Below are 13,215 nucleotides of genomic sequence, written 5' to 3'. Positions count from 1 at the left end.
TATTTGTACATTTATTTTAATTCCCTCAAATTACAAGGAAGCTTATGTCAAAGAATTTGCTTATATATGCAGTATGCTTTGACTATTCTGATTTAAATGTCAAAATTTTAATTTTCCTCAAGTCAGAAGTTGCATTCCCAAATCTTAAAATATTTTTTCAAACCTAAACAGGTTAGTTTTATTACAGCAATTAAAGAAATAAAACAAGCCTGAAATAATTTATTTTCATACTGCTTATCCAAAAAATTAAAACATCTTGTATTCTGAAGACAAACTATTTAATGCCATCTTTATCAAGGCGTTCTTTTCTGATTGAGAAGAGTTGTGAATATATAATTCTGAAAGAACCAACATTGCTTTAACAATTATCTAGTGGAAAAATTAAGAAGGACGTAAAAAGAGAACTTAATTTTGTGACTGGTGTGTAAATCCACAAAACTATGCTTTGTTAAAAAAAGTTAACTACTTTCAGATAACTTGGAGAATTTGAGTTATTTCCATGATCTTCCAAAAAAAATTCTTAAGAGTTTCCAGATGTGTTTTTTGGGCAATTTGGCAGAATCAGATGAATTTTAAGTATTCAGTTTTCTTGTGCTGTAGAGTTGCTGCTTGTTGAGGAGTGATGTGAAGGAGGAAGTAATCATTCCACTCTGACCAAAGAACTGCTCTAGTTGTATTTGCCACTTGAAAATTATTGTATAGCTGATGGTCTTCTGAGTTCTAGATGAAATCTTGGCATTCTCCATTGTCATATACAGCCCAAAGGTTTGCTGATGATAAAAGTAAACATTGCATTTACCAGTTGTGTTGGTCTTTGCATTGCATAAAAGATTACTCTTCAGTAATCTGGCTTGGCAAAGTGTTTGAGATATATCATGCTGCACAGAAGTTCTCAAACTATTTATGTAATTTGGAACCAACTTACTATAATGTCCCAGAGCTTCTCCAACTCACATCCCCCAGAGGATATATGGAGTTTGGAAAAGCATCAAAAGAAACAGTATACATACTAAGCCCAGATTTTGTAGAAATAATGATGGTAAAATCTTATGAGACTGGCAACAGATTTCAAAGTCAGTTAAATTAAAATGGAAATTCACTTTTATTAGTAATTCACCTCTACTCCAGCCTTTGTAGCTTTCTTCAACTGTATCAAAATGAATTAATTCAACTGCCATATATTTAAGGTACATAAAAGTAATCCTGCTATAAAATACCCTGCAGATCTTAAAATTTTTGCAAGGGTCACAATGGAGTTCTCATAACAGATAACTTGATCTTTGTGGGAGCTTTCATCGTGGTCCATAGTGAGTGTTTTATATATCTCTTATTGTAGAGCCAGGGCCATTCTTTTAAGTCATTTGCATACATTCAGTTACAGCCAAGACTTTTCATTTACGGTTAAATCTGTATTTATGCCATTTTGTTAAATATTTTATAAGTTGAGCTTCCTATTAGCTATTCCAGGAAAACAAAATCCATCTCAAGCCAAAACTACTGTAGGATTCATGATAACTGCAATATGTTTTATCTTTCAATTATTTGAATATTATTGAATATCTAATTTTTTAAGGCAAAAATGTTACAAACATGTGTTCCATTTTAGGTCATTCTGGATAATCTGATGTGGAATTCAGTTTCCCAGCTGTCACAGTTTATACGAGAAAATATGGAACAGACTGCAGCAAAAATAAAGTGAGCAAATCTGTGGCATTTTGATGTATAATTTATGAAATGAATATTAACATATTCATTTAATGGCTTCTGAATAATCATAGTCCAAATGACTGCATGTTGAGATGTCAAAGCATAATGCTTTCGTAGGCAGTATTGACATTCACCTGGATGAAACATTCATTACTCTACTGCCTGTATGGTTCACTAGTATGTGATTTTTTTCTAAGATGTTAAGGGAAATTATGAAAAAGGAGACATCTACAAAGCAATAACTTGTCCATCAGTTATTCTTTCGTAGTTGCTAACAAGGCTGTGATGTGACAACTCCTAAAACATAGATACTGGATTTCAGCTAATTGGGCCATTGGTTAATCAGGGTAGCTGCTTATTTGGGACAACTCCTAAAGAACAAAAACTCAATTGAACTCTGTCTCAGTTGAAACTACTGTAGTGTTTTATGATACTCAGAACACAGATAAACATGCAAGCTGTCAGATTTTAGTCATTCCCTCAAGGAAAATTTGACTGGTACTCAAAGGCCTATAAAAGATCCTTCCCTTTGGAAGCTGGTCTCGCCACCTTTGGCTGCTCGCAATCTACTATTTGTTTCTCTACAGCCATACAACAGTCTCTGATGCTGGGGATGATTGTTGCCAAAAGACTTACCTTTGCGGGAATGGAAATCACTCTCTCCCCCTTCCTTTCGGAGATGGATGGCTGATATGATCTCAGTCATACAGATGGAGAAACTTAGGTTCCTGAGAACCAATTCAACTAAAAAATTTTTGGCTATCTGGGATCCATTTCTTGCCTACCTGGACGATGAACAATTCCCCCCCAGCTGATTTCTCACAGACCTCATTTGCGATTTAATGTTTAGTATTTTTGAGCACATTGTACATAGGCATCCCTCTAATGTTATGTTCTTTTTTTGCTTATTTAGTTTTTACACCTGTCTGAGCTGGTATGTTCTTGTTGATTTCATTGGGTTATTTTGAAAATAAAGTATTACAAAACGGAATTCCTCACTGGCCAGATGAAAGCTGACAAATGTTCTAATTTTCTTTGCATAGTTTATAATTTTTGGATGTGAAATCTGACACCTTTTGCAACATAATAAGGATAATAGTGTAGAGGTAAATCCATTGTTTGTTTTGCTATTGCAGTCATTGACAGGGAGATCTTGTCTGAAATTCTGGTTTTATGCCATTTCAGGAAAAAATGGTTAAATTTCTTTACATTATGACATAATTTTTAGAACTGACATATCTTGGAGCTATCGTGCAAGTGTGGTTTGGGAAGTTTTAATTGTGTATTGATATATTTAATGTCAATCTTAAATCTTTTAAATGATACTTTTCTAAAAAAAAGCTTTCTGTTTTTCTTTTTAGAATTCTGTTCCAAAATAAAGACAGAAATTGGGAAGACATTGAGGCTAAAATAAACTCTGAAAATGAAGTACCAATTCTCAAAACATCAAATAAGGTAACCTTTCTGTTTAAAATATTGCTTATCTCTCATCAATACTTTTGAGCTACTTAAAGGGAATAGTTGAAGCAGTGTCTTGCTTCCTGTCAGTGATGCTAGCCTCATTATGTCCCAGCTTCTAACCTCATTTTGTAGTGAGGTTTTATTCTCTTTTATTTCCTATTTATTTGAGCTAAATAATGAATGCCAGAATACCATCATAGTTGAAATAGGTCATTTTCTCAACTAGCATCCCCCACTACATCCCCCAAACTCTTGTTTCCTTGCCTAACACTCCTACTAGGCATCATTCAAGCTATTCTGCATTGTGAAATTCATTCTTTTGCTATTTTAATCAATGAGCCATCAAAGATCTCTTAATATTGCATAGTAAAAACCTAGTATTAATTGAATGTAGGTATGAATACATTGAAAAAGGCAAAAGTTGCTAAATGATTAGAAAATTTGCAGTCATCAGGAAGATGGGTCAGGAGCCTCAGGACCCACAACACCAGGTTCAGGAGCAGTTATTACCCCTCAGCCATAATGCTCTTGATCTAGAGGGCATAACTTCACTTGCCCCATCACGGACCTATTCCCACAACCTATGGACGCTTTGAAGGACTCTTCATCTCAAGTTCTTGATATTTATTGCTTGCTTATTCATTTACTTATTTTTATTTGTATTTACACAGTTTGTTGCCTTTCGCACATTGTTTGTTTGTCTGACCTGTATTGATTCTATTGTGTTTACTGTGTATGCCCACAATAAAATGAACATCAGGGGTGTATATGGTGACATGTATTTACTTTGGTAATTAATTTACTTTGAACATTGAAGAGCAGAAAAACAGCATGTTAATAATAGTTACTCATTCAATGATATTCTGATATTATATATTGTCTGTATATGTCAGTAAATAAATACATGTTTAGAACAATGATGCATACTGTTACGTACCCCGTAACTGGGTGTCGGACCAGCAGAGAAAGAAGCTATCCGTTGGAGTCTGGTGGTACTATATTTAAGGGTGTTTATTAATAAAAATAAGCAAAACCGTATCAATAATGCAAATATACATATAACACAAGGTAGCAGTAATAAACCTAAAAGTGTAGGAATAATAATAATAATAATAAGCAATAATAAACAAGCTCTATCGATGTCTAGGAGTAAATGAATTGTCATAGAATATAAAGTTCAGTTCAGTTCATGAGTGCTGAAGTAGTTATGCTTGTTGAGTTGTAATCGTTGGGGAGAGAGAGCGAGAGATTAAGCAGTTGCAGTCAGCAAACCTTCCTGTTGCCCTTTGATTCTGTTGCACCGTTGTTGTGGTGGTCATTCAGCTATGACCCCTCCGTCCTTCTGCTAGACCGTTCTTCTGTGGTGGACTCGTCACTCGGGCATGAGTGGACACACACACAAGTCCCCACCGGCCCTGCTGTAACACTGTAAGTTTTACTGACCGATCTCCTGGTTCAGTCTCCGAAGCCCCCACCTTTCTTGTGGGTTCCAACACTCAGTGTCCACTGGCATGTCTGAAGGGTGTCTCTCCAGACCTGTCTTTTTATCCCTACTAACGGGGTCTATCCATCAATTCTGAATGACTGTGTCTATCAAATCATGCCACTCCTACAGTCCACTAAGGAATGTTAATGAGCAAACTATTGTCCTTGCAGCGAAACAGTAAATAATTCAAAAGGAGTCACAATACAGTTAATCAGCAATCTCCCTCTCTCTCTTATCTGTCACAGATGTTCTTGCCTGTTTTTCATCTCTCTTTCTCATGGTCAGCATAGCAACAGTAATAGTTTGTGATTCTTGGGGGGGGGATGGTTAACTCTGTACCCCATTGTCCATTAGGTCTGTTCATCACTCATAACAATACAAAATGATGGAGGAATTTGTGATGAAGTGTCTTGCACCTGAAATGTTAACTTTTTATTCCTTTCCATGGAAGCTGCCTTACCTGCTGCATTTCTCCAGCATTTCGAGTTTGTTACTTCTGGATTTCCAGCATTTGCAGAATCTTTTGTATTTATAACAATGAGCAATCTTCTAAAAATAATGTTAATACCTCAACCTTAATACAATTATATCATTGTGAAATATTTTTTATTAACAAATTATCTTCTGATTGTTAACTTGACTGTTTTCTATTCTAGGAAATCTCTTCTATTTTTAAAGACTTGAGAAGAGTTCAGAAACAATTAGATGGTTAGTAAATTAATTGAAACTCTATGCAATGGATTGTTTGCATCTAAGTGATCTTTATCAATTATCACATGTGGAAAGATACATGCAGGAAAGTTATTTCAAACATTGTCATAGATATAATTGTATTGATTCACACAGGCAAATTCTTTTCCCAATATTTTGCAAGAAGGATGATCTACTAATATATCTCTTACTTCACAGTAATCAATACAATCATAGACCCCGATGGATCTCTGGATGCCTTGACTGCTAATCAAGTGCCACCAAGTTCTGCTTCAGCTATGAAGATGAAAGAAAGGACTGTTAATACAATGATCTCCTCAAAAGATTTGCCTAAATCACCAACGCAGATACCGATGGTATACACCCAGCAGGGCTCCAAACCACCTCAGATGTCATCTGACCCGGACAGCATTGACTCTGACACTGAGTGTAATACTCAGTATACCATGGTAGAGCCAAATATGGAAGATGCCATTACAATGCTTTGAAAGAGCATGTTTTGTCTTGGCCATTATTGCGCCAGTGTGTATTGTCATTGTTGCAATGTGAGGGTGATTGTGGGAAAAAACTGTATAAAATAATATTGTGACTGATATATTGCACAGAAAGAGCTTTTTGGAAAAAAAATGGAAATTAGCAAAAAAAAACTTAGCTAGGCTGCAAAACACTGTGGCAATGTAAATTCAGCATACGTGCAAAATGGAATGTGACTGAAGTCGAAAACATTTGAGTTCTTGACTAAGGCGTGCCATTTGAATACTACAGTATAACTGCTGTGCACTGAAGAACATTCTAGTTCCACAAGTTCCGTTTTGCATGTCAAGTTCAGCACAAACTTAATGATTGAACAATGGCTCCATATTTAGCAAGTTACTACATTCTTAGTATTCTTTTGCTTTTTATAACATGATATAATATGGACAGACTGATATTTAACACAGTGGTGTTTTCAATATTGGTTAATCATTTTGTGAGGGAGAAATCAATCATTGTGCTCTAACCTAATCTTTATTTTCTTGTAAACACGTAATAGTTAAATAGCTGTATTCAGATCAAGTATGTGGTATAATTTCGTCACATCAGTACTATGCATGAATACATAAGGTTTTTCTAATCCTTGATAATGTTGAGCAGCCTTTAATTTTGTGGGAGGAAACCCATACACATCACCTCAATAACACGACAGTTCTAAAGCTTCCAGACAGTTTTCTAATTTAAATTATAACCAATTCAAACTAACACAACCTCCTCAGCCAGTAAATTCTGCAAGAGCAAATTGGGACTTTCCAACCAGAAAATAGTAACGCACAAACATAACTTATACTTTAAAATGTTATGGTTTAGCTAGGAAAGCATTGCATTTGGAACTGTTTTCAGTTATATGTGCTTCAGCTGAGTTTTTTTTTCTCAAGCTGTTCTTTTAACATGCTTACTTTTGCCTTTCATATTATCCTCTTTTCAGCTGGGAGTGCACACACCCATCCATGAACTTCCCCATAATTATAGCTAATTCCACCAGCGCATGGCATGCCTTCTCTACTGATCTAACATGCCAATGACCACAGAACTCTTTCATAGGGAAGAATTTGCCTTTGTGATATTTGTGGTTCAGATAGCTTGCATGAAGGTTTAGAATAGTAATATTAGAGCTGTCAAAGAGTCAGATAAGGTAAATGACTAAAAATGATGCTGATTTTTGGAGAAGTTACATTAATATTTAAAAAATATTTCTCCTTTATTGACAGAAGCATTAATGATGCCTATGGTTGTGCTGCTGAGCTTCAGAAACTTAGTGCACAAGCTCTAGAGCTGATAAACCAAGCAAAAATCATTAAAATTGAAAATACCATAAACGGTACAAATATGAAACATGCACAGGACAAAGGCATTAAAATATTAATTCAGTACAAATATCCTTATATGCCGCACTGTACTACCAATATATTGCATAAATAACAGCAACAATGTTCTGTGATAACTGGAATGATAAAAATGATAAAGTAGCACATCCCCATCTTTGTAATTGTGCTACTTATTTCAGAGACTTGGTTTTTAAGAAGTTTGACCTCCTTACTGAAGATTAACCCATCTAACACAAAACCAAAACCAAAGATCTTAGCTTTTCACCTACATTTTCTTTGAATTCACTCTTTCGCATCAGTTGGTTTAATACAACTTCCAAAGGTTTATGGATCAGTTCTCACAATAATTAGCCGCCTTCATTTTATCATTTCCTAAGATGTTAGTTAATGAACAAATGACAGTGTGAGGCTACCTATTGTACACAACAAAATGGATGAGTATAATTGTGGCATCTGTATACTAACTGCCCATTATGCCATTGGCGTTTAGGGCAGCAATGAAGATCCTCCATTTCTGTTTGTCCTTGGCCATCTTTTGGTCTTGCCAGTGTTCAGGGCATCCTTCATGATACCAATAGCTTCCCCTCAGTTTTCACTGCGTATGCAAGTCCCAGGTGTAGACTCAGGAACACCGTCGCACACAGATTTAGAAAGATTCTTCATTGCTGTTTCTGTAACAATTGTGTCTGACCGGTCAGAGTTGTTAGACCAGAGATGAACCCCCCAAAATTAGAGGACTGGTGGACTGCTCTTTGTCTGGCCTCCACACTTTGACCTGTTTGGCATGGGTCCCGACCAAGAGCCCTGACTCCAGCCAACATAGCTCTCCAGGTCACTGAGGCACACAACCTTCCAAACCACAAGGTTGCGACCTTCTTAGAAGGGTATCTGTATACTTTGTCAGTTATGTGCATGTGACTGCCTGTTCCTGTTTCTAAGCTGCATATGTTGTTTCAGCGTATGTTTAACTACTCGCCATAAAAACAATAAGCTGGTGGCATGGCAGCAAACAATTAACAATGACTAATGTTTAATGTGCACAGCACCTATGATGTCAAATCCCCTGCATTTCTTCCTGGAGTTCAGCTTTTGGTCTGCATCCACCTTTTATGTAGTGTGTACTGTAGGTATCTGTGTGAGAATTTGAATACAAGATTTACTTTCTTTTGTTTGTGGAGTTGACTAGTAATTGTCTTCCACTTGCAGATTATAATTTTAAATGGTTAAAGAACAGTGAAGCTATATTATCCAAACTTCAGTTCCTTTTCTATTTATTTGCTGCAAATAATTCTGTTTTTAGAAAGGAAGTATGCTTCAGCCTTTAGGTTTAGTCCTGATTTGACTGATTGCTCTCAGCAAGTACACTGGTCTTATGGGGGAAAAATATTGTCACCTCTTTTCACTGAAAATTAAATCAATAGCAGAATTACAGGTCTCTTACAGCAGTACATGAACATTTTATTGTATGTTGCTTAAGTAGTGGCTCTTGTATGTTCATAAGTTAAATTTTATGGGGACTTTGCTATTTTAATTGTTGACAAATAACAAATTTTGCCAAGCAGTTTGAAAGATTCTGAATTAGAAGCTGATATCTTAAATGATTAGTTAATTTAATAATCAGACGTAGTATGCTTACACTAAATTTTTGTAAATGTAGAAATATGTAATTCCTTCAATATTGTTGTACACTGTTCATAAGTAATGTCCTGTGCTAAAATGTCTTAAGCACTTGTTGCTAGCCTGCTGAAACTGTACTTTTTCTTGAGTGGCACATTTATTATTTTACTTGTAACAAACTCTATTTAAATGAGAAATACCAACTGTGCAGTTTTGATTTCTAACTGGATCATGCCAATTTTGGAATATTGTATTTCTGTACACACTCCAGCTTTCCATTTGTTGTATATTTCACTTTTGCACAATTGTATAAAGCTGAATATACTCGGCTTTCTTCCATTTTTGGCCAGTTTCAAAGGAGTAATTTATTTTGTTGCCTTATAATGAATATCATGTGTAAATTTTGTTGAAATGAAAGCATTTGATTGTTAAATTGTTTTGCACAGTAGTATAACTTTTAAATTCTATTTAATTTTTCCATAGAATGTAACTACAATAAACCATTCTACATAGTGAAATGTTTGTGTTTTGAAAATCCGTGTGAACAACTGTTGAATTGCTAAACTGACCAGGCTGCAAGATGAAGTATTTAGAAATCATTAAAAAAAAATTGACTCGTGTCAATTCAAGGTATCATACTGCTCAGTACCAAACTGGGACTTTGACTGCTTTGCATTTACTTACACTCTTAAATTGTAATGGTATCCTTGGTGAACTAAAGTATGCTTAAAATGGCAGAGTATTTTGTTCATAACATTTCCTTCTCCTCAAAGTCTAGCAGCTGGCATCCCAGGGAGTTAAATAATCACGAACTTACAGCACAGAATTTGAGTTTTTGGACTGTTGTATGCATGCCAACCAGAAATCCAACTCACAGCTCTGCATGTTGTATTTTTTCAAATGCTTTACCAAGTACTTTATAAATATAAGATTCCACTATTCTTTAAGGCGGTAGGTTCATTTGCTGAGCGAAATAAATTTAAATCTGAGCAAATTAATTTAAATATATCCCCACAACACACACAAAATGCTGGTGGAGCACAGCAGGTCAGGCAGCATCTATAAGGAGAAGCACTGTCGACGTTTCGGGCCGAGACCCTTCGTCAGGACTAGATATATCCCCACTAGTAACTGATCTTTTGGCTAAGGGAAATGGATCCTTTTGTTCACCACGCCCATGCCTCTCATAATTTTCATTTTTCATGCATAAACAATGCTCCAGCCCTCACAGTGCTCAAAAATCCTTCCTGTACTATTGCTGGTTCTCTTTTGCAAGGTACAGTACAGTTCCAGCATGACCTTTCTGATCTTGTATTCAGTGCTTTGATTGTTTCAGATAGAGTATCCATATCCCAGCTTACAGACATACCTTGCTTCCTCAGATCCCTATTTTCCATTATGTTTGGTATCCAAACATTCATCAGGTGTTCCTTCCAATGTTTGCCCTCTCTACAGACATAACTTCGCACTTCTGAGAATGGAATTCCACTTGCCACTTTGGTGTCTCCTACTTCATGCAGCTGCAGTGACCTTGACATCACTATTGTCTGCAGAGTTTGTTCATTTTCTCTCATGCATTGGTTTCCTAATATGTTCTAAATGCATGCTGGAAGGTTAATTAGCTGCTGTACCATACTCCCTTAACATAAGTTGATGGTAAAGATCATCAAAAGGGAGTTGATGACCAATTATGAGAGAGACTGTTGTAGGGGTACAAGGAAGAAATGGGAATAGGACTCTGGACCTGATGGGTCAAATAGCTTCCTTGTGCATTGTTGTAAACCTAAAAAAGGTCATTGGTTCATATCTTGTGAGAAAGCTGACAATTTTATGTTTGAAGACAGAAGTATGTTTTCTAAACAAATTAGGAAACAGATTCATACCAAACTTCTATGACTTGTTCATTTCATGTGATATTTTCAGTAATAATAGTTTAAATGTATTTAGACTATTTCAGACTCCTCCAGTATTTTGTATTACTCAGAAATTCAGATTCAAGTTGGATTTCAACATGAATGTTATGTTGAAGGGTTTATTTTTATTAATGTTCTATAAAATAAGAAATGGTTTAGTAGTGCAAATGTTCAAAAGTTAAAAGTATTGTTTGGTTATTTGAACTGAATTGCAAGACACTAGATGATTTGCCACAGGTTATGCTGGATACCACATTGGTTAGTTAGCCTGAAAATGCAAGTTATGACATTTCTTATCCTGCAGTATTGAGCAAACACGAGGAAATCTGCAGATGCTGGAAATTCAAACAACAACACACACAAAATGCTGGTGGAACACAGCAGGCCAGGCAGCATCTATAAGGAGAAGCACTGTCGACGTTTCAGGCCGAGACCCTTCGTCAGGACTCAGACAAAGGGTCTCGGCCCGAAACGTCAACAGTGCTTCTCCTTATAGATGCTGCCAGGCCTGCTGTGTTCCACCGGCATTTTGTGCGTGTTGTTGCCTGCAGTATTGAATTGTGTTGTGCAACTAATGAAAAGAATCAGTCACAATTAGCAGGCCAGAGCTGACTTGCTGTATTACACCAAGTGGCGCGTTATACCTGGTTTTGGGGCCATCAGCCTTCAAACCCAAGCCTTATTGTTTAATTGTCGGCCATTGGAAGAAAACATTCTGGATAATTTTATGGTCTGACTTGAAGTAGCACCAGAAGAAGAAACAAATTCAGACTTCTCAAGAGAAACTGATCAAGTAAATTTACTACAATTGATGTAAGTTTTAAAATAACAACAGCACAATTTTTAAAAATGTAAATGAATTGTAAAAAGCTCGCTGAGTGCTGTTTTAAGCACCTGGTGTTTATGTTTATTCATAATCACATTCTGGTTATGAACAGGAACCACTTAATAAAAATATGCCAAAAAGATAATGAAAATGTGTTTTTTTTTATTACTTCTTTTGGTTTCGAAAGTCTGAGTGTTATCCATCCCCAATTTCCTTTGAATTGATTGGCCTGCATTGCCTTATCAGCTTGAATGAATCAATCTCTTTATGCAAATGAAAATAAGGTGGAATTTGGTGATAACAATGCAGCCCAAAACCGAACTACATTAAAAAAGAAGTGCATAACTTAAAGAGGAACTAAAAGAAATGTAGCTGCTTGAATAAAGGTTCCACCACGTCAGAGCAGATGCTTATTATGGACTGAACAGTCGGTATCTGTAGGTGAAAACAGCCAGCAAAACACCCCAGCTTTTCTATACTGGTAAGTACATGTGCTGCTTTTCTGTTATCCAATACTGCACTGAAGTTATTCCTGATTTAAGCAGTTTTCTTAAAGTAGTAACCATGAAGTTTGTTTTTGTGTGATTTTGAATCTTGCTTAATAGTTGATTTTACACAATTATAAAGACTAAAACAAAAGGTGGTCCTTAGCATTAAATGGATGTAAGCCCTCTTCCCAATCTTAGGCAGTCCTTAATGAAAATTAAATTCATATAATTTCAGTGCCTTAGTTAGTGAATGGGTTCAGCTGATCTTATAATTAAATGAATTCCTTTGAATATATGCAAAATCTAATCATTGAAGTGAGCTACTCCTTCAATTCTTGTGTGCAAGGTCAGATAATGGACAATGTAGAGATCTTCTACTTCAACCTTTGTAATCAGGGCCAATTTATTAACGCAGTGATGCAAAGCATTCAGATGACAACGGCATACTTTCTGATTCAAACATTTTCCTCCAAATTTTTAAACTGTTGTTGCCTTTTTATACTTTCCACAAAGCATTGTTTTACAATTGCAACTTATCATTCATGAGCCTCATTCAAACCTTGCCTAATGTCTACATACTCATACATTCAGCAGGTAAACAGTACTGATTAACACCTGGAAGCCTGGCAGATTAGGGTTTTTTTCTCTCTTAACCCAGAAAATTGTAGAGTTTTGAACACCTGAGTTTAACTAATTTGCCACAAATTGAGCCTGTGACCTTGTTCTACAGAATGCAGCTTCTAAATCAACAAACTTGTTTAAACATTGGGTAAGTGATTTAAAATACTAATGAGCTGCAGAGAATGCTGTGGAACAAGGACAGTAGCCTCCAAGAAGTGAATAACGTAGTCAAACAAGAACCCAAACATACATTTGAAATCCACAGATGCACTAATCTGCATTCTTGGACTGCACGTTATTTTCAATTCCTTTGTATAACTGTATTTCTGATACGTGCTGTAGATCATATGAGGCAGAATTAAAGTTATGCATTTGATTTAACAGCATTTCAGTTAATGGCTTCACCTGCAAAGCCAGTATGATTTAGATATATGTGTGTTTTATATGTGTGGAGGATATGTGTTATATATGTGTGGAGGATATTTATGAGAGGTCATTATTAATGCAAAATATAACTGACAAA

The 13,215-nt window shown here is 35.8% G+C and overlaps 1 protein-coding gene across 4 annotated transcripts in view; it reads left to right on the top strand.

Annotated features, from left to right (window-relative positions):
• Positions 1–9,366, top strand: part of LOC132386020 (centrosomal protein of 170 kDa protein B-like) — a 63,285-nt gene extending 53,919 nt beyond the window's left edge. For all 4 annotated transcript variants that reach the window (XM_059958311.1, XM_059958304.1, XM_059958318.1 and 1 more), the window contains 4 exons: positions 1,607–1,695; positions 3,069–3,162; positions 5,311–5,362; positions 5,564–9,366. In XM_059958311.1, coding sequence (XP_059814294.1) covers positions 1,607–1,695; positions 3,069–3,162; positions 5,311–5,362; positions 5,564–5,853 — 525 coding nt within the window. In that variant the 3' untranslated portion in view covers positions 5,854–9,366. The remainder of the gene's footprint in view (positions 1–1,606; positions 1,696–3,068; positions 3,163–5,310; positions 5,363–5,563) is intronic.
• The last annotated feature ends 3,849 nt before the right edge of the window (positions 9,367–13,215 follow it).

This window comes from Hypanus sabinus, chromosome 2 (assembly GCF_030144855.1).
Source record: "Hypanus sabinus isolate sHypSab1 chromosome 2, sHypSab1.hap1, whole genome shotgun sequence".
NCBI classification, from domain to species: domain Eukaryota; kingdom Metazoa; phylum Chordata; class Chondrichthyes; order Myliobatiformes; family Dasyatidae; genus Hypanus; species Hypanus sabinus.
The sequence above is the reverse complement of the archived record's forward strand: the minus strand, read 5'-3'. Positions and strand labels throughout refer to the sequence as shown.